The sequence below is a fragment of the Rousettus aegyptiacus genome, unplaced genomic scaffold (genome assembly GCF_014176215.1).
Source record: "Rousettus aegyptiacus isolate mRouAeg1 unplaced genomic scaffold, mRouAeg1.p scaffold_m13_p_12, whole genome shotgun sequence".
NCBI classification, from domain to species: Eukaryota; Metazoa; Chordata; class Mammalia; order Chiroptera; family Pteropodidae; genus Rousettus; species Rousettus aegyptiacus.
In genome coordinates this window covers 13081058-13104897 of record NW_023416287.1, presented here as the reverse complement: position 1 = coordinate 13104897, position 23840 = coordinate 13081058, and the positions used below count along the sequence as shown (strand labels likewise).

The window sequence follows — 23840 nt, the reverse complement described above, 5'->3', positions numbered from 1 at the left end:
CCACACCTAGCTGCTATGGCTGCCAATTTATTCTGGGTCCGAGATCTCTGCAGAACCCTTCTCTGTGGTCACTTTATGCTCCTGTGATAGACTCTGACACATACTCTTTGAAGTAATGACATTTAGAACATTTGCGTACTTCCTATCATGATCTTGCAAATCTGTATTTTGGTAAATAAATCGTGTTTATTTTCTAAATATTTCAGAGCACCAGAGGGTCTTAAGATGAGCTAATTCAACATCCCCTGTAGACAGATGAGGAAACAGAGGCCTACAAAATTAAGTGATTTCTTTGATGATAGTTTGTCAGCCATAGTCCTCTAAGGGTCTGACCTCCACGCTGCAGATGACGTCAGCGTCTATTTGGACTGGGAACCCCTGTGCCCAGCTGTGCCCTTTCCAAGATAGGAGCTAAAGCTTCCAGTTCACCCCAATAATGGAAGTATAAACACAGCTGGCCTGAGCCTACTGCACCCTGGGAGAAAGCGTTCCCAGGGGCCTTCACATCCATTGGTCAGCCCGTCAGGGCAGTGCCTTCCCCTCAGGCTCTCCATGTCACTCTGCCCATAGCAATAGATGCCCCAACAGGCAGACATGGTGGGTGAGTCCCTTGCTTCAGTCAGAGGCAGTGTGGGTTAACGGACAGCATGTTAGCTTGGCTTCAAATCAAAGCTCCTCTCTTCACTGCCTGATTCAGTACTCTGTGGCTCTGTTTTCTCACATAATATCTACCTCACAGATGGAATGAGGTGATTCATTGAAATTGTCTGGCATCAAGCTCACTTAATCAATGCATTCCCCTTTCTTCCTTTTCTTCTTTAGGAAATAATAGAGTTGGATCTAGTCGGTGGAACCCACTTCATCCTGAGCTCTCATGTGACTAACAGGACGTAGTAGGCCTCCTGTTGGAGGGTGGGGCTTATACTCCCTTGGGGGAGCCCTGGAGAGCACTATGTACCCCCTCCCACACACACTTGTAGAAGGGCCACCAGGTTTCGCATCCATAAATATATAGTGTTAGTTCAGGGCAATGAACTGGCCACCCCAATCCATTAAAGGATTGTAGCTCCTTGAATGCACTCCCATGGGGCTTTAAGGGGTGTTGAGGTGTGGTACGGCCAGGCATGCCTAGGTCTGGTGTTTGTGGCCAGTGGCGTCCTCGAGAATGCCCTATCACCCGCCACCCTGTGGCCCGGGGACCCCTCCTTAGTACTCACAGGCAGTGGACCACGGTGCGTCCCTCCCTCCCATCATACTGCTCCTGCCACTTCTCCAGCCGGCGGACCACTTTGAGCAGGGAGCGCTTGGCGGGGGGCGTGTCCCGGTAGGCGGGCCAGCCGATGTACTGGAGGTGCTGGACGATGCGGTACCCATCCTGCGGCTGAGAACAGAGAGGGCGTCAGGGCCGTTCAGCTGGGGAAGCTGGGGGGTGCCCTGGGGGCTGCAGCATCGCAGTGGAAGCCAGACTAAAGGGCATCCAAGCCATGTCGTCATGGGGAGAGCCTTACTCCTCTCCACGGCTTTATGTACACTGATACTCCTGCCGTGAGCCCCCTGCCCCCTACCCTTGACCTGCAAAACACTCACTCCATCTTCCAAACCCATTCAAATGTCCCTTTCTCCAGGGAAAGTCTTCGCTGGCACTACCAGGCAGAATTCATGTCTCTCCTTGGGGTTCACGTGCCAGGACGCATCTCGTGTTCCCGTTCGATAGCAGACTCTGAGGTCCGGGACGGAGTTCTGTTCATCCCGGGTCGCCAGTAAGGGCCAGAGCCACTTTAATCAGCCACCATCTCATGGGGTGCTCCCCTGCTCCCTCCCACCCAGGTCTCCTCCACCCAGCCAGTGAATTCCTCATGAAAGCAGCTAATTATGCTTCATTTTGGTGGTGTTCCCAGGGTCTAGCCCAGAGCTGACTGGATGCAATTAAAGGGCTGCGTCGACTCATGCCAGAACACTGCGACGCAGTGGGAAAGCGCTAATTTCTGAGGAGTTTTGTCTACACAGCAGCAAGTGTGTCAGGAAACAGGCAGATGGCGAGCTGGATGTCGCCCCGCGCAGTGCGTCTCTGTGTGTCAGAGCCATTGCCGGGCCTGGAGCTGGAATCGGCAGAGGCATCGCCTTCCCAAGGACGAGAGGGGAGATGATCGGGCGAGCGCAGCACAGACTCGGGCCAGCGCGCCCCCATCCGTTTCGGGGAGGAGGGGCACGAGAAGCCATGGCGGCCGCACGCTTACCCGGGCCATGTTACAGATGCGGAATATTCTGTGGATGATGTCCTCGTCGATGTCGGCGGAGACGAACTCCACTTGGATGGGCCCGTAGCACCCGGAGGTCTTCTCGGGCCAGTACTGCATACAGAGCTGGGACAAGGAAAAGAGGTCACAGGAAGAGGCCAAGGTCAGGGGGCGTCGTTCTCACTTATCACAGAGCCTTTCCTATTGTCTGCGGAGCACACCGGCTAGAGAGGTGGAGTCTCAGGTAGGAAGTTAGACTCAGCTTCCTTGTTGGGGAGCAGCCACCCAATGTTTTTATTTTGGGGGGGGGGGGTGTTGTTGACAAGGTAAAGCTCTGAACAGAGATATGAGCCTTAAAAATCTTTGCCATGATGATTTCACACCATTTGTTAGACTTGCCGGGCCTCGGTTTCCTCATCTGTAAAATGGGGAGAATAATATTTACCTTGAACGGCCGCTGTCACGATTAGATGGAAACGCTCCAAGGGAAGGGCAGGTACAGTCTCTAGGCCCCTTTTCACTAATGTGAATCGTGGCAAACTTCCCCATTCCAGGAAAACCTTCACAGTGTTCATTTCTTGATCAGATCGTGGGCAGTTTTAAAATATGTATCAGCTTTGGCATCAGACAGGATTTGGTCCAAATCTAAGCTCTGCTGTTTACTAGCTGTGTGACCCAGGCCTCAGTTTTCTCATGTGTAAAAGGGGGACAATTATGCCGACCTTGTACCAAAGGGTAATGTAATATGTGAGATCTTGCCGGTGGTCTTTCCTGGTCTTCTGGAATTAATTGGGAATTAGAACTTACAGCTGACAGCAAAGGCAACGGTTGACCTCAACCTAAGAAAATGGTTCTTAGCCAAAGAGGCTTGTTTGTCACCCAGAGACATTTGGCAATGTCTGGAGAAGTTTTTGATTGTCACACCTGGGGGTTGCTATGGGCATCTAGCGAGTAGAGGCCAGGATGCTGCTAAACCTCCTCCAGCACAAAGTCCCCCTCCCTCCATCCTGAGTAATCCAGCCCCAAGTATCAATAGTACAGAGACTGAGAAACCCTGGGCTAAGATCACAAATTGTTCTCCAGGTTTATAGTATCATGAGGAAGGAGAGACAGAGCCTTCATTCCTCTGTATACGCTGAGCCATTAGATGACTTTAGATGGAGAAGGAATATTGAGGTAGTGGCCGGGGTCGCGGCTCAGACACGGGCAGGGCATGCTTCCTCAAATTTCTGGTTCCCAAGGGGCACGGAGGTGGACACTGTCCAGGTATTCAGGCCCCATAATTGGGACACAGTGGAGAGCTAAGATTGAGGATGCAAGCATGTCAGGGACCACCCCAGCATAGACAAGCCATGTTTAGAAAGATCCTCCATCTGGGGTTTGCACAGAGGATGGAGCTGAGATTCACGAAGACCCATCGACGCTCCTGAGAGCAGCTTGGGATTGAGTCTCTCATCAGTGGGGTCTGCCACAGCCGACACTGGGTTGGCAGACGAGGAGTCAGACGGTCTGAGGCGACCCACGGAAATCTGGTGGGGGGCCGCCTCAGTTGCCGCAGATGCAGGATTTCCATGAAAACGACTGGGGTCCCCTTGTTGACAGCCAACTCACCCGGGACAGTTACATGCCGAACATCTTTCATCCTGCCTCTCCTCCAGAGCTAGAACCAGAATGGAAGAGCCAGGAGGAGGGAGGATGTAGGGAAGAGAAAAGCATGTGTCTCCCACCTTCTTGGCTGTGGAACCCACATTCCGGCTTAGAGAGAACACTGCTTACACTGTGGCCCACAGGTCAAACCTGGCTGGCTCTGATTTTGTAAGTGCGGTCTATTCTTGAAAAGCAGCCGTCCTTATTCATTTATGTACCGTCCGTGGCTGCTTTCAAGCCACAATGGCGGAGCTGAGTAGCTGGACCACATAGCCTGTGAAACCTAGACTATTTCTCATCTGGTCCTTCACAGAGAAGCTTTGCCAACTTTCAGCTTGTTCAGAGGATGAAGAAGATAATGCACATCAGCAAAATCCCTAGCACAGTGCCAGGCATTGGAACAAGCACCCACTAAATCCCAGTGATTCGTAGTACTATTGAACCTATCAGTGCTCAACAAAAGTAACAATATAGTAACAGCTGACATATAATGTTGATTCTTCTTCCTACCACCTGTCTGAAACAGCAAAGATGTGCGAGGTTAAGTTTCCTAATGTGGTGGTACTTGCTTTCCCAGCACCTCCATTGGGGGTTAATTGAGCACGTTAATGCATGTGTGTGTGGGGGGGGGGGGGGTCGGGGGCTGGTCACAGGGGCCTCTGCGGCTGGACAATCATCTGCGTTGTGCAGGAATGACGAATCCAGAATTTGAGCTTCATTTCTCTTTGCTATTGCCTCTTCTACCTTGCACCCTTTCCAGTAATGAGGGTTTGAGACAGGTAAGTCTGCGGCTGGCCTGAGAAATTCGTCAAAACTGCCCATTAAAAAAAAAAAAAGAATCCTTGCCTTTATCACCTGCCTTGAATTTAGCCTGGCCAGAGGTTGGCTGTGATTGTGGCATGAGGTACATGGGTCTGAGGCATCAGAGAAAATCTATTACCCCTAATATTTTTAGTCTGGAGAATGATTTGTCTCTTTTAATAAAATTTCCAGACCAATTTCTCAAGCTAATAGGTTCTATTGTGCCTCAAACAAGACTCCTATACTTGGGATACTTCTCCACATTCGATTTTCCAGGTCACTCTCTCATAGTGCCCGGAGGGCTGGGGAAGTTGCTGGGTCCTTCTAATCCCGAACCAGAGCCATCCTTTCACGCCCGTTCCCTGATTCGTGAGATCACAGCAGCAGTGGCCTGGGTGACACTCACCCGGGTGACGGGTGGGCAGATGTGTTCAGGCTGTCAAGGGGCATCGGGGTCTCCTCACAGCCCAGGGTGCCGCACATCTTCTAGCCACAGGGAACGGAAAGAAGGGGGACGCCAAGTGTTCTGTTCCCAGTGACCCTGTGGGGCTCGGAAATGCTTCTCACCAACAAGAAATGTCCTCTACGGTTTAGCTCAAGGCCGTCCTGGTGTCCAGGTGCTGGGGTTGCGCCTCGATGGGCACCACCATTTTGGCTCTGTAGACAGTGTAGCAAAAGGTCTTGGGGGTCCCGCTTGAAGAGCCCTGAGTTCAAATCCCCGCACTGCCACTTTCCAGCCGAGTGACTTGGCAAGTCTTTTCGCTTCTCTGAGTTACGAGTGGCTGTGAACCTTAATGTGTCTACATAGCACAGGGATCTGTAACTAGTGAGGACTCAGTAAAAGTGAGCTGTGATTATTAGGCAATGGGGGGGGTCCCCCAAACAAATGGATAAAGGGAAGTTTCTCCCCCCCCCCACCTCCACTTAATAGCTCTTATGAAAATTTCTCTTTAGGATAATACCCAAAGACCTGCCCTTGTGAAAATTCCTGATCGGCCAGCTTGGGGAGCTGTTGGGGTACAGTGCTGTGCAGGGGAAAGGAGCGAGACCCGTGGGTTGTCTGTGGGAGAGACCCAGGAGATGGAGAGGGGGTTGGAAGTGTAATGGAACCAGTGAAAGGGGTCAGAGGTGAATCGCCATGCCCCGTGACCCCCTTCCTCACTTCCTAAATGCTCAGTAAATTTATCATAACTTGCACAGTGCTCAGCATGCGTGGCATGGAACTAGCTTGGCTTCCTGGGTGGGGGACAGAGAAATGGAGCAGAGACCACATATGTGGTCTGAGGGTCCAGACCATGAACGCATGAACATCAGCAGTTTATAGAAATCCTGAGGATGGGGGCTTATGGTTTCTTAAGACCCTGGAAACGGGGAGTTCACAGGAGCCCACTCAACTCTCTAAAACCATGAGGAAGCAGCTGACCTGGGGCCATATGTCATTCGGTGTAACTTTGGTTATTTTCTTGCTTAGATGGAAAACTTTCGAAATGGCTGTCTCCAAGAATTGATTCGAATCCTACAGCCTGGAGCCCGGACCAACAGCCCTTTCCCACCTCGCATCTGAGTACCGTCCCTTCTCAAGCAGCAGTCTGGGGCGGGGTGCCCAGCCCATCACTGCCCGAAGGGGCGTCGCCACTGCAGGTACACACACGCGGTGCCGATGACCACACCTGGGAGGAAGCCGGTCCAGGTGCTGCTGCTGATTTAGAAAATGGCCACGCGTCTTCTGGAAAAGCTGAGCAGTTTTTGTTATTCATTGTCAGAGCGAGTTAAACCAACCGAAAGTCGCGACGTCTGTGTGGACAGCCCCGGAACAGCTGCCACACATTATTCCGCCGAGTGCTCGCCACAGCTGTTTGGGCCGTGAAAAGCTGTCCTCTGGGGGTGTAAGTTCACACATGAGATGTAACACACACAAAGGTAGCTCCACTGGTAAACATCTTTTTTTTTTCCTTCTTTATTTTTTTGCTGATGGAATCAGAAAGCTTGTTAGTCTCTGGAATAAATGTGCGCTGATGAGTTGAATGAAAACTAACATATGGCCTATTTTGGGAGTACACGATTTAAAAGCAGATTTCAGTGCACCTTAGTTATGCCTTTTGTTAATTAAATGATACTTTGATACAGTGGAAAAGCCAAGAAATATCACGATGTTGGAAATTAAGGACATTATCAAGGTCTCTCTGATCCATGGGTGGGGGGGTGGGGACCAATCCCAGACCACCCAAAGATGAAGGGAATTAGTATTTTTAAGGGAAAAATATAAAAGAGTCTCACCTGAATTCATTTTAAATTTCAGATCAGTGATTATACAATTCCTCTAAATAGATTCTACAAAGAGCCAAAAACATAGAAATGGCTTTAACACTGTGGCCTGTTAAGGAAGATAGACGGTGAGTGAAGCGGTGGATGCAAAGCAAGGGACAGAGGAGGAAAGGACACTCGGACGGTCATCAGACACATCCGTGCCTCTCTCTTTCGTCTAGTCTCTCCATAGAGGTGAATCGTGCCAGCTCCATGAAGTGGGGGGGCCCTTACTTACGACCGCTCTATCACAGTTTCTTTCTAGGAAGGAAGGGCGGGAGTTTAGGAGAAAATCTACAGAGGAAGGTAGGGTGGGTGGGAGGCAAAAGCTTAGGGCAGGTTTTAGAAAGAGGCATTAACGAGACAGCCGAACTATGCAACTTAAGGAAGGAACGATTTTGGGGAAGGGGTGGAAGCTGAGGAAAGAGGAGTGAGAGAAGAGGTAGAGAGAGGAAGAAAGTGGTTTGGGCCACAGGGTGGGTGGATGTGCTGCTGCCCTCCAGCGCTGAGGAGGCCGGGTGGGGCTTAGGAACGGGGGTGTGTGAGGCTCGGCGTACATCACAGGCTTTTCTGGGATGTGATGCCTGCGTTGCCCCCAGTAAAGCCTGAGTTGGACCTTGGAAGCGAATATGAAGCCAGGACTCCTTTGGAATTCCTGGAAATTTGGGGGGGTGGACAGTGGACTTTTCCCACAGGATGGGGAATGGGAATAGGAAAGAGCCCATTGTATTTAAATATTCAAAGACAGAGTGAACTTGGCTGGCATCACGGTTACATGAATTTAATAGATGATAACATGAGACTTGGGCAAGTTAAGACACTGGCTTAAGGCAACAGAGCAAGTACATGGCAAGGCCAGAACCTGACCTTGGCTGTCGCAGCCCCAGACTTCTTAGGCTACTGAAACCTCCACTACTGCAGTGACAGAAAGACGGCCCCTTGCAAAGTCAGACCTGAGGCTTGTTGGACGCAGACGAGAGGTTCTGTGTATTTTGCTAGCATGTTAGGCTGTGTTTTCATAAGCCGAGATACAAAATAGGGATATCAGTGCTTACTATTGGCCCTGCAGGCACGATGACAGGAAAAGATATCTCTGCAATATCACCCCTGCTCTTCTCCTGGAAGGATGACAAGCTTGCCCCTCTCACTTCCAGAAGCTACGTGGGAATGCATCTCTCTTGGCCCCGCCCTCGTCCACCTTTCCACAGCGGGAGTCTCAGAACTGGGTGTCTCAGCTTTAAAACTAAGGAACAATCCTTCCTGCTCCGGATACCCAGGTACTAGCAAGTCTGTTTATTAGGCACTGGACTCTGGAACTCCTGTCGTGTAAATGGCAGCAGAGGTCTTTACCATCCCTGGCCGGGGGCCCCTGGCCTGAGTCAGAGGTGGGCCGTGGGCCGTTGGACGGATCCCTACCCCTGGGTCTCAGCCCCCTGTGGCCTCCACAACCAGGGGGAGTGGCCCTGGGTCACCTCAGCAGTGTCCCAAATGGGGTCCTTAAAGATGGCTGGAGAAGCCATGAGCTCTCTCCAAAGTCTTGAAGAACCCAAGGGGTTCTGTCCCAGAGTGGGGGATGGCGACTCTCTGGCTTTGGCTAGAATCAGAGCATCTCATTGTATTAGCTCTGCACATGGCCTGCAGAGCAGAAGTCCATCGGGGCAGTTATATTTATGGAAGAAATACAAGAAAACAAATTATCAGTTGGTAAATACAGTTTGGGAAATAAAAGCTTTCAAAATAGCAGGTCCATGGAGGGAAGATAGGAAAATATTGAAGGTGTTTGGAGAACACTTTAATTTTTGCTTTCGTCGTCACATGACCTTCCGCTGACTGATCCTCCTCACTGCTCTTATGAAGACCCTAATATTGGGCCCACCTGGATAACCCAGGACAATCTACACATCTCAAGATCCTTAACTTCATCGCATCTGCAGAGTCCCTTCTACCACGTAAGATAACACATCCATGGGATTAGGGCTTAGGAGGTGGACATCTTTGTGAGGGGCATGATTTTGCCCGCCATGTAGCCCACAGCTGGGACGGAGGATCTCCTGAGCTCTCTAGACAATATGGTGGGGGCGGCAGGGCCAGGAAGAGGGCTTCTGACTAGGAAGAGGGCTTCTCCCTGTTGTATCCACCCCATGGACTCTGGCCTAACCATAGAGCCCACAGAGATGGAAAAGGTCTTCTCAGTAACTCTTGGGCGTGATTGAAAATGTTCTTTCTTTCTGGTGCGCCCATCGGAAACCACAGTGTCATTTGCCAGATGTTGTGGTTCTAGAATTTTGCCCCACTAATCTGGCCAGAGGCCTTTGGAATCCAGCAGAGCTAGAAAAATCTCCAAGGTTGAATGTAGTTGCTTTGAGAGTCTTTATCTTGAGCTCCCACCGCTCATAATTATCGTTGGACGGCAGCCACTGTGGAGAATAGGAGAATATCTGTGGCTGGGGATGGCCGACTGGATGAAGTAGTACAGGATTCTGTGCACAGGCGGACGATCTAGCCAGCTGTGCAAGAAAATAAAGCACTCTGAGATCTCTCATCCACTCTTCAACTTTCTTTTGCTGCAATTTATAGGAAGCCTGGCCACAGCTGCCAGCATGAGCCATCACAGTCCTCAGTCAAATCTCAGGATGTGACCTCGGTCCTCTTGGGAGCAATCTAAGGAGTTGAGGACCTAAGGCTGAACTGTCTGTGTGGCTGGGCTGGCTGTAACTGTGGGCTGGCTGCCTTGGCATGGGCACACTGGCAGACAAATTCTGATGCCACTTCAAAGAGCCACCCCTCCAGGTGCCGAGGGCGGCTTTTCTGATGCTCACGCTGTGTCATTGTTTATTTTCGCAAGGCGCCCAGCTGTTGTGGTGATGATATTTATATCAGCAAGTGCTCTATTCATCTGCCGATTTTCGGGGAGGCTTGCCAGCTGCATATGGCAGCCAACCTCAGGGCCTGATGTTTTTGCATTTAGAGAATCAATTCTCAAAGGCTGTAGCAACATCTGGGGCTGAAAGATCTTCATTCACACAGGGCCCGTGTGCAGAGGGAAGCTCTAGCCAATGACCTTGACCCTTGCTTCTCTGTATGTCCTACAGTGAGGTTCTTTGAAAATCCTCTTCTGTGCCTGAGCTCTGGTTTTACAAAAAGGGACGTTGCAAAAGGAACAGCAAATGGGCTTCCTTTGGCTCTACTTCGCTCCTGGACTCATAAAGCAGGGTTCACTATTTTACTTTTTGAGGCAAAGGAACAGGGTGGTAATGCCTTCTGACTCTGGAATTTGGCAGGGGTCTTTGTTTTACAGAAATCCACTTAATTTCATGATTATCTCGGATTCCAGCTGTCTGTTGTTTGGACCCCAAGCGCTTAGAGTCATCCTTTTTTTTTTTGGTTTTGTTTTTCTCTCTAACTTTCCATATTCCAACAGTCAGCATATTTTGTTGGATCTATCTTATACATCCAGAACCTACTCCACTGCTGCCACCTAGGTGCAAGCCGCCATCACCTGTCACCTGGCTGACCGCCTTCGCCTCCGCTCTGTTCTCTCTGCTTCCGCTCTTTGCAACCACCCTCCCCCTTCCTGCACCAACCGTCTATTAACACAATAGTCAGAGGAATGCTTTTTTGTTTTTTTAAGGAAAAAAAATTGAATTACTTGTTCAAGTCACTTTTCTCCTCAAAAATCCATCAGTGACTCCCCATTTCTCTCTGGGTAAAACCCACATTTCCTCGTGTGGCCTCTCCAAGGCCCTCCCTGACCTGGTCCTGCTGCGTCTTCGCGTCACCTGCCGCCGCTGTCCCCACACACACTCTGCTTCAGTCTCGGTGGCCTCCAAGATGCTCCTCGAATGGGCCAGGTCACGCCCACTACGAGGCCTTGCTGCGGGTCGTCCTCTCAGCCCGGCACGCAATTCCTTGCGATGCTCACGTGACTCATTCCCTCACCTCCTCCAAGCCTGTGCTCGGACGTGACCTTGGTAGAGTCTGCCCTGATCACTCTATTACAGTAGCATCCCGTGCCTTAAACCAGCTCTGCCATCTTCATTACCTGGCCCTCTTATGTTCCTTTTTCCATGCACCCGTCACCTTTTAACATACAGTTGAGGACATTATAGAATGTATGTCTTTGTTGATTGTCTTCCCTGCTTTAGGATTGAAGTTGCGGGAGAGATGAGAGTTTTCTGTTTTGTTTTTTCCATCTCACGTACTAATGCAATCCAAGCACCTAGGACTGCTTCTGGCAAATAGCAGATACTCCATAAATAAGGTTGAATGAATGAGCAGCATCCCTCTTTAACGTCTCTCAGATGCACACCCAAGTTGCATTCAATTTCATGTTCTATTATCTGCTCCTCTCTTGCCCTCCCCAACCTTCCTGCTTCCTCTCCCACTGCCCCCTGCATTCCCCTTCCTGGCCAGGTGCATCTTCAGATGCTCGACTGCCCAGACCGGATCCCCTGGCACCATCCGTATCTTATCCTCATTCACCTTCCACACCCAACTGCTCCTCAAACCCGGGGACCTTAACTCTGGCCACGTTTTCACATCCAACCCCAATTCTCTCACCTCCTGGCCACCTCCTCAGTTCAGATCATCCCTTTATTTTCTGTGCATTTGCAACAGTCTCCTCTTCGATCTCGTGGTTTCCAGGTTTTCCTTCCTCACTGGTCCCCAGACTCGCCTTTCTAACAGGCACTCTGCCACACCACTGCTTAACTTCTTCAATCTCTCTCCTCCCTGTACAACAAGTATTTTCTAACTGTGCTCCTGGGTACCCCAGGGGTTCCACGAAGGTACCCAGAGTGGCCGACTCTCTGAGGGCACCAGGAGGAGCCAAAAGCCTAGGTGGGTGGAGTTCCACACCCCCAAACCTCACTTCAGCACTAGCAGCTCTCAATCGTACCTGCTTTCTATATTGGACTTGCATGAAAACTTGTATTTGCAGAAAGGAGTCTGTTACATGTAAGAGAAGAGTCTTTAAAAAAGTAAAACAGTAACAAAAACACTTACCATGCTGCAGGCCAGGGCCCAAGCTCCTTAGCCCAGCGTGGGCGGCCCTCCCCCAGCTGGGCCCTGATGCATTTTCCAGCGTCGCCACCCTTTCCTGCTGACCTACCCCGCGCCCCAGCCACAGTGCCCCGGGAGCTGTTCTGCAGGCGAGCCCCACATGCGTTCACCCGCCTTGCCTTGGCTCCCGCTGTTCCCTCTGCTTGGAATGTCTCTTCCCAGCTCCTTCATCCCCCACACGCCAAATCTCTGCTGCCTTCTTCAAGGCCAAAGTCACCTTCTTTTTGAAGTCTTCCCTTACCCTCTGGGCAGAATTAATTGCTCCCCGTTCCCCGCCAGCACAGCCCTTCACTGCTGACCTCTATTATAGCACTGCCACACGAGCTTGGGACAATTTGCTCATCTGTCTCTGTAGCCAAACTGTGAGCTCCTGGAGGGCTGAGATTCCAGCTCAGATCCATTTCTATTTTATTCCCACACAAGGGCCGCACAAGGCCAGTGCTCACAGAGACGTGTGCTGAGTTACTCTGAGTTCCCTTCAAGACAGTGAAAGGATGGCTTTTCAAAGAACCTAAGAGGCCATTCTCACCTCCTCCACCCAGGAATGGCTGCCCTGCCATGGGCATGTGGGCTCCAGAAGCTGTCCCATGACACATGTCCTGTGTCCTCAGTACCATGATATGTTGTAGGCACACGATGCTTGGAACTGTCAGACCCGGTGGGGCTAAGGCATGAAGCCTGCAGGACACAAGGGTCGTCTGTGACAAAGCCAGGGCTCGGGGTGGTGGCCAGTGGGCAAAGGGTCCAAGGGTCAAGCCCCAGGCTCTGCCAGAGCAGGGTGCATGGGGGAGGAGTAGGGTGGGTGGGTGTGGCCAGGCGTCAGGATGTTCCGCAGGGCTAGAGACACTAGGAGCTGGGGGAGGCGGTCTCTTCTGCGAGCTCTGCATGATAACTAGTGCCTAGGGGATGGAAAAATAGAGTTTGGCCCTGGGGAATGGGGGCCAAACAAAGCCCCTAGCAAATGGGAGTCACTGCTGGGATACAGAGGGGCCTGGGGTGACAGGGTCTGGCAAGAGACACCTGGCTTTGTTGGGAGCCAAATGGGCTTGCTTGGTGCTCACAGCCACAGTGCCCAGCAGACAGCAGCTCGGTTAGGCAGCAGCAGCAGCACTGTGCTGGCTCTCAGGGCTCTCCTTCCAACTCTAGGGCACGGCTGCCCTAGCGCGCCTGCGCCCCTAGGCCAGTGGCCGGGCCTCCTCCTACCTGGGCTGTGTCCATCTCATTCAGCATCACCACGGAGGAGCAGTTATAATCGAACACCAGCCTCCAGAAGTCCGCCACGGTGTTGGGTAGAGGATGTTGCGTGACCACGAAGGCAGCAGGCTGCTTGTGGCTCTGACAAAGGAACAACACAGGATTCGTAAAATATACATCCATCAGCGATGTTCTGATGCTGATGAGGCCAGGATGCCTGCCAGAGGCCCCCGAGCCTGCCAAACAGATTACACAAAGCACCTGGCCGTTCTGTTATCTCTGGGTGCCCTGGTGGCAAAGGGGACCTTCTCATAATGAACTCATTCTCCTCTAAACTAAGACATTTCATTAGGAAAGTGTCACTCGGATAGGGATTATTCAAATAAATTATTTATGTCTTGGAGCTCAGCAAATAATCATCATTACAATATGAAATGAAAGATTCCAAAGGCAGATTTGCTGCTCTGCTGGCCAAGGCTCCTCTTGGGATAAAAGGGATATCTTGTGTCCCTGTGCCCACAATACTGCAGGAGGGGTGGGCTCAGCCTGAGGCAGAGAAGCCTGCCAAAGGGGCTTAACTTGCAGGAGGCTCACTCCTGCCCCAAGGCTGGAATGAGGACCGAGCTGGCCTGGCAGAAAATGGCACTGTGTCCAGTGGGGCAGTGGAAGGTGCCCAGGATTTAGATTCAGGCAGATGTGGGCTCAAACCCAGCTTTGCCATTTGTACATTATAAGTTAATCATTCATCCATCCATCTATCCATTCATTCATTCATTCATTCATTCAAGTATCATTTGCAAAGTGACTTTTTTTTTTTTTGGTGCTAAGCATTGACAAATTATTAGATCTCTCCAAATGTCAGGTTCTTCATCTGGAAAATGGGAATCATAACCCCAAAAGGATGATGTCATTCAGCTTGAATGAGATTTGCATGTGAAAAGACCAGCAAGCAAGAACCAAGCTGTGAGTCCACTGGCAGGGCAGACACACCCCGACTTGGTTCTTCACCCTTGGCACAAGCATTGTGGCTGGCATGCTAGACACATCAGTACAGGTCCGGCAAACAAAGCACATAAATTCAGTCCCATATTGCAGATGGGGAAACTGAGGCCCAGAGAAAATGGCCTCTGTGAGTCTGGGCTACACTCGAAGCTCCGACTGGGCCCTGTTTGTTACAGTCTCCTGTGAGAAGGTATTTGGAAAGATTGGGAAGGTTTCCCCACTTCATTGGTGATCTGCGAGACCTGAGAAATCGCCCATGTTCACGACAAGTTTTCCTGGGACGGGGTTCCCATGGGAGTCCCAGCTATTTTCGGTGGAGTCAAGTCAGCAGGAAAATGGGGAAGGGCGAGGGGGTCGCCCGCCCGAACCAGGCGAAGATCCTGGCAGAAGCGCCTGCCAAAGAGATTCCCCAGAGCGCCTGTCCATTCTGTGATCTCCCCGTGCCCTCGTGGCAATAAATCTATAAGTAATGGCCTCGCAACTGTGGGTGCTGCCTGCGCACTAGGGGGTCCTGTCTTCCAACGGTCTAATCCTGGCCAGTTGTGAAATATTTAGTTTCCCTAAAGGCCAACCCCGGGTGCAGCCAGCAAGTTGTCGAGCCATTTCCAGCTATGCAAAGGGGTTTAGTCTTTCAGAGTCAAAAGACTGGGGGTTTCAGAGCCTTCGTTCCACTGTTTCTCAGCTGGCTCACCTAGAGATAGCACCTCACCCGGAAAATGGGAGTAACGACAGCCACAGGCAGGACAAGACACTCGAAGTCCAGGGCTCGACATGGTGCCCACCACTCAGCGAATGTTAGTTTTTTTCCTTTTTCCCTGCCTCTGTGATAAATGCTGTATTAGGCCAGTATGCCTGACAAAGCCTTATCTGAAAATATGTTCGAGATCCGTGCTCCTGCCGGGTTTCAGGGATCAGCCGGCAATCCATTTCATGGATAACATCATCCTTTACCAGGAAAACATTAAAAATTAACCCAGAGGACTTCATATTTTTCTGCTGGGAGCAAAGCTGCTATGGTTACCAGATAATGCACAGACTGAGCTAGAATACAGATAAGGACTTTTTTTTTTTTTAAGGAAAGGCAAAGGCCCCAGCTACGGCTCACAGGAGAAATGCCCTGTGGACAAAGAGACTACTATCAGCATCCAAGCTTCTCAGAAGGCATTTGACTCCAGGCAGCATCTAACCTACTAAGAGGAGGCCAGGAGCATGTTTGATTCTCGCTTCAATGAGGAAGGCAGGGAGGGGGAGTCAGGACAAGTGGAAGACAAACAGGAGGAGCTTAGAAGTGTGAGTGCACCCCCCAGCCTCATTTCTTATACTGCACACACGTGAACACACGCTCCTGGAATGCCAGCAGGAGCGTCCCCTGGCAGGGCTCAGCTTACGTCCATCAGGGCTGCATTGATGTAGTTGCTGGATTCTCCATCCACAGAGATGAGGAAAGGCAGGCAGCGGTCCAGGGGCAGGACATCCATGCTCCGATTCTTGTCATGGTTCCGGGGCAGGAGCCCGATGCTGCAGTCCTCGGGCCGGACGCGGGGTGTTACGATGTTGAGGGTCTGTGGGCGCAAAGGTAGAAAGAGAGATGTAGCTCAGATGGTCGCCCTGAGCAGAGGGCCAGTGATGCTCAAACCCAGCCTAACCCTCTATCTCTGTCCCCCAAGCTTGGCCCTCCAGTGCCTTTTTCAGGACTTGTTCCTCATCTTGGTGAGGTCTGTCACCTGCTGGCTGCTCCAGGCCCTGTGTGACACGGTCACAATGCCAAGATCACAGGGGCAGCACGCACACGCACACACAGACTCAGACACCAGCTTCCAGCACCTGCCAGTCATCTGGGCTAAGGTGCTCATCTCGGCCAGTGCTGTGTTAAAGGGTGGGTTGGCCAGGGGGTCATAAGGTGGGGGACGGGGTTAGGGAAGCCCTAATGCATGGTAAACATCACCTGAAGTGTCATCGAATGAGGAAAATGACTTTACCAGCATGCTTCTCAGAGAGAAAGCTGTTTGAGAATGGAAAAATTGGATGAGTGAAAGACCCCCATGGGCCAAGCTCTAGGATGTGTGGAAAATTTCAGGGCTTGTGTTCTGCAGAGTAAGTCTTGCAAGCGTGGGGCCAAAGCTGAGGTGCCCCAGCCACTACGCTAGACACCATGTGCGACCACCAGAGGTCTGTGTCCTCCATCCTCTCCTCATTTCAGCATTCGGTCTCTACTCCAAATCAATAAAGTCTGAGTGAAGGAGCATTAAGGTACCGGCCTGCCTGGGCTATCTGCGCATGGAACCACGAGCCCCTCAAGTCCTGGAGCTCCCTTGCTTCCTCTCACGTGTTCTCAGCTCCTGTTACGCAGGTATGACCCTGGCAGTGACCCTGGGACAGTGGGCTGGGACTCTGGCTTCACGTCCAGGCCTCCAGACCAAAACTACCACCGTTCTGACCACACAGGATCCGAGGCATAGATCTGCTACGCCTGAGCTGTGCTCCAGGGCAGTGCTTCTCAAACTTAAATGTGCAGATAAATCACCCAGAAGTCTTGTTAAATTGCACGTTCTCCATCAGGTCACACCCAAGAGTCTGCATTTCTAACAAGCTCTCAGATGAAGCCGAGGCTGCTGGTCTCCAGACCCCTCTTTGAATAGTGAAGATCTAGGATACACTCCGATGGTACAGAAATACCAAGAAAACCCGAGTCCCTTCAGGGACAGAGGAGCCTGAAATTCACGCCTACCTGCGTGTACACACTTCCCTCCATCCACAACCGGATCAGAACTAAATAAGACCTCAGTTCAAAAACATAATCCTAGTTGAAAACAAGTGTCAGCATCACTGAGTGATTGGTCCTCAGTCACTCATGGCTGTGCGTTTATGATCTGGAACTCATTCCGCAGGCGCAGACACACTGAAACGCACAGACGTATCAGCTCTCGCAGAGCACAGCCCCCGAGTGTGCTCAGCGCCCTGCAGTGGGCCGGGCCGCTGAGCCTGGGAAGCGCTCGCACCTGAAATTCGTCTTTGATTTGGCTGGAGTTGGTCTGCGGGTCCAGCCTGCTGATATTGTAGTAGAGAGAGCGGAACTCGCACACGGGGATGGCGGTGTTGCCGCAGAGGCAGGCCTCCAGGATGGCGTCATGCACGAACACGTACTGCTCCTGCAACGCCGAGGGGAGAGGGATTAGGGTGCCGGGCGAGAACGGTGGCCTGAGACTCTGGGGTCCACATGCAACCCTGTGGCTGCGAAGGATGGAGATGATTTATGCTGCGGAATTAACACTTTCTATCCTATAAACCGAAGGGCCGGGTTTCCGTGTTTATCCATGACTGCCTGAGCTATGGTGAGTTTTGTCCCTCGTGGAAGATTGAACGGCACGGCCACCGACGTAAGTCAGAAGCCTGCGGACTTGCTGCGTGCGGCGTGTGCTCCTGGTGCGCTGCTCACGTCCCTTCAGCTTTCGCCTTTACCTGCTGAAGCCTGTCGATTGCGATTACCTGAGATTCATGCTGAGGGCTCTTTCTCGCGCTAGGGGCACCCCTGGACTGTGTGCGGGCGGAGCCAGCCGGGCTGAGCAGTTACTACGCCAGGAGGGAGCTCTCAAGCAATGCCTGGTGGAGAGTTGGGGGACGAAGACCTAAGTTGCCCCTCTCGGGTGGGAACCTGGAAGAGCATGTTCCACACTGTCCCGCGGCTCCCCAGTCGTTCGGCGTCACACAGGTCGTAAAGCACTTTAACGGTCAAAAAGCTTGATGCCCTTCTCCTTCCCTCTCTCATTTCCCGCCCAGTGTATCTTGGGATCACCTCCCAAATTAACCACTTGCCCCAACTCCTTGTCTCAGGGTCTGCTCCCAAAGCGTGTGCCGCCCCCTCTGCCTCTCAGTTCCTGGCACCTGCTGTTCTCTCCTGGATGCCATTCCCCCTTTCCCACACCTTCAATGTCCCATTTCCTCTGGCGAGACTTCTCCAAGTTCACCAGGCAGAAGTTGGTGCTGTTACTTCCGAGCCCTTAGCAAATGTTTGTTGAGTGACTCTTATCCTGTAGAACTTGGCCCATTGCTTTATATAAAATGCTTACCCAGATGCATCTATTTGAATGTCTGTCTCCCCCACCAACCAGCAAGGACCATAATGTGTCCAGCGCCAGCCAGCGGGCCTGCCTTCTGCATGTTGGAATCTGGGAATGGATAAAACAGCTTGGGCAGCCTCACCAAGAAGCCCAAAGACTGGGTCGTGGGAGCTGGCTCAGAACCGCAGCAGGGTCTGATGTGTGCAAGCTCGTAAGTGGTGGTGGGGGGGGAGTCCCCTGCAGAGCCAGCGGTGACCGGCCATGCCTGACGCCATGGGTGAGTTCCCCTGGTGGAGCTTATGATAGAAGCAGCTCTTTATCTGCTCCAGCTGATGGCCTGGGCACCTACAGCCTTCACTAGAACCAGAAGGTTCTGGTTACGGGAATAACAAACCATGCTTCGAGGAGCAGGATCTGCAGGAAAGGCTAGAGAGTGTAGTTCAGGGGAAAGCATGGCCCTTGGGGTCATACGTTCTACCACTGTCTGGCTATGTGAGGCTTTGGGGACACTATTGTTTGTTCACTTTATTCATCTGTAAAGTGGGGCTTTAGTAGGATTTACCCCATAAGGCTGTGATGAGGAGTGGAAAAAAATGCCCCTTACACAAAGAACCTAGTACATAGTAGGAGCTCAACAATAAAGATGAAACCCCTCCCATTTCCCTTGAGTCTTGGGCTCTCTAACAGGAAAGACGAGTGCTTGAAGGTCCACATCTCACTCAAGGTCAGGGGCTGTGTGCCCCCTCTCCTGGACTCCCCGGCACCTAGCCGGAGGACTCAGTAACTTCATCACTAAGCCACTCCTACAGTGACTGAAAGCAATGCTGGGCACAGAGTAGGTGTTCAATAAATGCTGTCCTTCCCTCTCTCTCTCTTCTCTTCCAACCAAGGCAGGAATACCATATGAAGAACACCTGAAAGTTGCTGTTCAGTCCCTGCTTACATGCCCTCAGAGATGGGGAGCTCACCACCATTCCTCACTGGCGGAATTCCCTGCACTGTGGGACCTCCGGGTTGGCAGGAGAATCCCAGCTTCCATGATGGTCTCACTATAGCAAGCCCAGTACTCACCCCACCATGGCTCCCACACCCAGGTCCCATTCTATAGGATGCCACCACCCACGGGTCTCTCTGTTCTACCACGCTGCCCCTTGGCCAGGGCTGCAGGTGGTCGGCTGGCTCGGTCCCCCAGGACCCACCTCCGTCTGCACGAGGTTGACCCTCTGGGCCCGGAGCTCACGCACGCAGTTGAAGATGTCCACCACCCCTTCGTTCTCGGCCATGTCGAGCATGGTATCGATGGCGATGAAGCAGCCAGTCCTCCCGGCTCCAGCGCTAGAAGGAAGAACAATGGTCTGAGTGGGGCTGGCCCTGGAGAGGCCCCTTGCAGTTAGCTCTGTCCCTGATAACCCCACAGAGAGGCGGTACACTGCAGAGGGCGCGCAGCACAGTCCGCATCCCAACACTGCCTAGAGATCCCGAAAACATGACCTGAGAGCCTCTGTTCTCTCTTTTGTAAAATGCGAGCGTAATGCTTGCTTCTGGGGCAATTTTTTCAGGAACGGCTCATTTTTGTTGCCCGCATTTATCATGCACTCAGCACCGACAAAGTGCCAGGCCTCATTCTGTGTCCTTCACCAACGTTACCTATTAATTCTCTTATGAGGCCATTAGGGAATGTCTCATCCCATTCTACAGGTGAGCAAACTGAGGCACAGGAGGCTTACCTTGCCCCAGGTCACACAGCCAGCAAGTGGTGGAGCTGGGACTTTGACCCAGGCAGCCTGGCTCCAGAGTCTGTGCGGTTACACTCCCTCTAACAACAACATAGCGCATGATGCATGCTTACACGACACGGATGCATGCGGTTTCCTCGTCCGATGAATGAATACAGTCCGTCTCTAAGGTATCTAGCATGGCGCCTGGCACACTAGAGATGTCTTTCTTCCCTTCCTCCCCTTTCCCTCCCTTCTTCTCATTTTCTTTTCTTTTTTTTCTTTTTCTTCAACAAAGAGGTTGATGGATGGAAGAAAGGAAGGAGAGACAAGACAGGACGGCGAGGGCATTAACTAGAGAGGCTGAGCTGTCCCAAGGGCAGAGAGTGAGTCCTGAGTCCCATGTCCCATGCCCTGGTTTTGGCTCCGCTTGCACCTGCTTTCCCAGGATCATGAGGCAGGAGCATCAGTGAGCAGCCGACAGTCCTGAGACCCTGGTCCGGTATCGACTCTCCTGATAATGTGTTTAATTCTGATTGCCGGTGGCTTCCTGTAGGAGAATCTCAGATCAAGTACAAAATGGCAAAAGCACCCGAGACTCCATGGACCCCGGCTGGCCCTTCCCAGATCAGTGCTGGGTTCCAAAGTCATGGCAGCGAGCCAGAGACAAACAAAACATTTGCCTTAAGTGTGTATCATTTTGGAAGTGAAGTCCAGACTGACAAGGAGGAGAGAATTAGAAACTCCATGTCAGGGATGGATGGGATTTCTAATTCTCACCTCGATGATGTGGGGAGGGAAAGTGGATGCCGGATGAGAAAGGGCCGTCTCTGAGGCACCGACGGTGTATGGAGTCTCTCCTCATCTTGACTCATGACCTTGACTGACATGGCACTGCCAGGGCAGGGATGAGGCCACCTGCACGCAGTGTCTGAACGATGGGCTGGCCCACGGTCACACTGAAATCACGACATGTTTCCCTCAAGGAGACAAGTGTCTCAATCTGACTGTGCAGAAATGAAAAGAAACATAAAGAGGAAAAGCGAGGGAACTGGTAGGAATGTAACCCTGGGTGGCCATGAATCCCGGGAGGTAGGCCAGCGGGGGCCATCACCATTAATGATCTGGAAAGTAAACCCACGGGAACCAGTCTTCATCTATGGTGAGATTTCATGGTTTAAGTCCAACTTATATTTGCCGCAGAGTACACCACCCTCCACCAATCCAGACCCCCCAGCAGGGGCTCAGCTTTGGTGGGGGAGGGTCTCGGGGTCTAGGAGCCACTCATCCACATCTTCTCTGATGCCTCATCCTCGACCTGTTTTAGATGAAAGAACCAGCTTGACTCGCTTTGGAATCTTGGATCCACCACCGGTGAGCAAGCCGCCTGGTGCCTGTGAGCCTCGGTTTCCTTCCACGGATAACGCTCCTCCATGCAGGTCTCTCGTGAGGATCGGATGGCATTTATTTCAGCATCATACAGTGATTAAGCTCATGCTACTTGGGGTCAGAGCCCTGCGATCAAATCCTTGTTCTACCATTTACTAGCTACGTGACCTTGGGTAAATGACTCAACTGCTCTGGGTTTCAATACCCTCATCCCTAAAATGAGGCTGGTAATAATAAACAGACCCACCATGTAGCATTACTAGCACAATACATGTAAATTGCATGAAATTATGTTGCAGAAGCATAATGCATGTAAATTGCTTTGCCCTCTGCCTGGCTACATAGCAATTTCTCAATAAATGGTTGCAACTTATAGTCAACAAATATTTATTGAGCACCTATTATGCATTAGACGTTGGGCTTGGGAGTGGGCTATGAATGTGAGTAATACCCAGTTCTTGTCCTGAAGGATCATCAGTCTGGGGAGGGAGACAGCAGTAGGAGACAGAGAATCATGATATTTTTAAGTGCTTACGCTATGTCCAGAATGCTGAGGCATCCAATATATGTTAGTCAACCCATTAAATCTTCAGAAGAGCCTCAGGAGTGGGTGCCACTCTGCTCGGGGGCATCAGGGTGACTTGCTATGGAGATAAGACGCGGAGGCATCATGAAGGGGGGCCTGATAACTGTGTGCCACGGTATCCCTTTCTCCCTTTCCCCTGCTCCGGCTGCTCTTTGGGACATGGGACTTGGGGGCTAATGTTCTACCATCCTTGGCTTGTCATGAGGTGAAAAGCAGAGAACACGCAAAGCGCTTAGAGAGCCCTGGGCGTATGGCGAGTCTTACCTCCTGGCCCTCAGTCGCCTCGTCTTTGACATGGGGTTTCTAATTCTCACCTCGATGATGTGAGGAGGGAAAGTGGATGCCGGGTGAGAAGGGGCCGGCTCTGAGGCACCTACAGTTTACGGAGTCTCTCCTCAACTTGACTCATGACCTGGACTGACACGGCACTGCCAGGGCAGGGATGAGGTCACCTGCACGCAGTGTCTGAACCATGGGTTGGCCCATGGTCACACCGGAGAAGACAGGCGTTGGGAAGGAAGGGCAGGGTGCAGCCTAGCCGGCCTTCGGGTCTGGACGTCCACCCTCCTCCCGTTCTTCGTGCCCACGACATGATACTTCATCTCCATTTAGGAGGATTCAAAGATGTGCCAGTCCATCCCAAAGTGACTTTCTATGTCAGAGCTGAAAATATCCCTTCTCCACAATACGGTGAAACCTGACGCAATCCATTTATTCTCTAATAAGGCCCCTACCGGCCAGCAATTGGTTTTTAAAATCATAGAAACGAAGAGAAGCACGCTTCCACCGAGACGGCCCGCTGCTGTGCCGAGGAGCCGAGGGCGAGCGTGCGGATGTCCCAGCTCTGCCGACGCGCACCTGCGTGACCCGAGTGCGGTATCTACCATCTTAGCACCTCAGTTTTCTTACCTGCGAAATGGGAGTGGTAGTGATGCCCACCTCTCAGGGTCGGCGAGAAGTAAACGAACTAACGTGGGCGAAGTACGCAGGCAGTTCACTGCCAATGCTACGCCCTCGTCTCCGGCGAGCATTACTGTGTCAGGGCGACAGTGATAATGACTAAGACCGTTCTTCTTCCCGTTGTTCTCGTGAGACCTCAGGAGCTGGGTCTCACCAGAGGGCCGGACACAGCAGACGCCAGCAGGGGAGTCCACGGCAAAGAATCAGGGCCACAGGGTGTTAGCACGACAGCAGAGCTGCAGAGGCTCCCTTGTCTGGGGTGGGGGGCCTTCCACTTACCTGCAGTGGACCACGATGGGCCCGGCTTCCGGGGGGTTGAGGAACTTGACCTGGCGGACGAAGCCCAGGAGGCCGGTGGCGTAGCAGGGGACGCCATGGTCGGGCCAGCTGGTAAAGTGAAAGAGGCGGAGCTCCCGGATCTCATGGTAGCCTTTCTGAGGAGAGAACGGGCCTCTGTTCCTCCAGCTGCTGCCCCCACCCAGTGCCCCTGGGAACCAGGGCTGCTGCACTGAGGAGCCAGCCTCCCCGCTGTCAGGCAGGACAAGGCCCGCAGAGGACGAGGTGTTACCGCACAGAGGGATTCTGCGTCTGTTACGTCTGGGAACTTGGGAAGTAGACACCGTGAGAGTGACTGATTTACTGCAGGACTTTTCAGAGCCTTCGGAGCACTAATACACATTCTGAATCCCCAGGGGGGCATTTTAACACCCACGGTGTTTACCCAGGGTCGCTCTTTTGACAAGTGTTTCATGGAAATTGTATGTAGCAGAACAGATTCAGAGAAATGTTGGCCTTAAACACCAACTTCAAATCATTTTTGGGGAAACACAGGGCCCCTCAGTGGCTGGGTCTGGTGTCCAATCCTGTCTATACAGTCTCCACGGCT

At 52.0% G+C, this 23840-nt stretch overlaps 1 protein-coding gene and 1 long non-coding RNA gene across 24 annotated transcripts in view; one reads left to right on the top strand and one right to left on the bottom strand.

Annotated features, from left to right (window-relative positions):
• Positions 1 to 10025, top strand: part of LOC107516291 — a 292205-nt gene extending 282180 nt beyond the window's left edge. For 2 of the 6 annotated variants that reach the window (XR_004953605.1, XR_004953600.1), the window contains exons 9-13: positions 1899 to 2481; positions 6157 to 6326; positions 6449 to 6571; positions 6985 to 7184; positions 8059 to 10025. This is a non-coding gene — a long non-coding RNA (uncharacterized LOC107516291). The remainder of the gene's footprint in view (positions 1 to 1898; positions 2482 to 6156; positions 6327 to 6448; positions 6572 to 6984; positions 7185 to 8058) is intronic. The other 4 variants (XR_004953603.1, XR_004953601.1, XR_004953604.1 and 1 more) reach the window with 3 other exon arrangements.
• The window catches only part of PTPRT (protein tyrosine phosphatase receptor type T), a 918720-nt gene that overhangs the window by 4001 nt on the left and 890879 nt on the right, over positions 1 to 23840 (bottom strand). For all 18 annotated transcript variants that reach the window (XM_016155891.2, XM_016155890.2, XM_016155892.2 and 15 more), the window contains 7 exons: positions 23234 to 23388; positions 19504 to 19639; positions 17246 to 17395; positions 15635 to 15808; positions 13254 to 13385; positions 2238 to 2363; positions 1218 to 1381 (listed from right to left, as the gene is read on the bottom strand). In XM_016155891.2, coding sequence (XP_016011377.1) covers positions 1218 to 1381; positions 2238 to 2363; positions 13254 to 13385; positions 15635 to 15808; positions 17246 to 17395; positions 19504 to 19639; positions 23234 to 23388 — 1037 coding nt within the window. The remainder of the gene's footprint in view (positions 1 to 1217; positions 1382 to 2237; positions 2364 to 13253; positions 13386 to 15634; positions 15809 to 17245; positions 17396 to 19503; positions 19640 to 23233; positions 23389 to 23840) is intronic.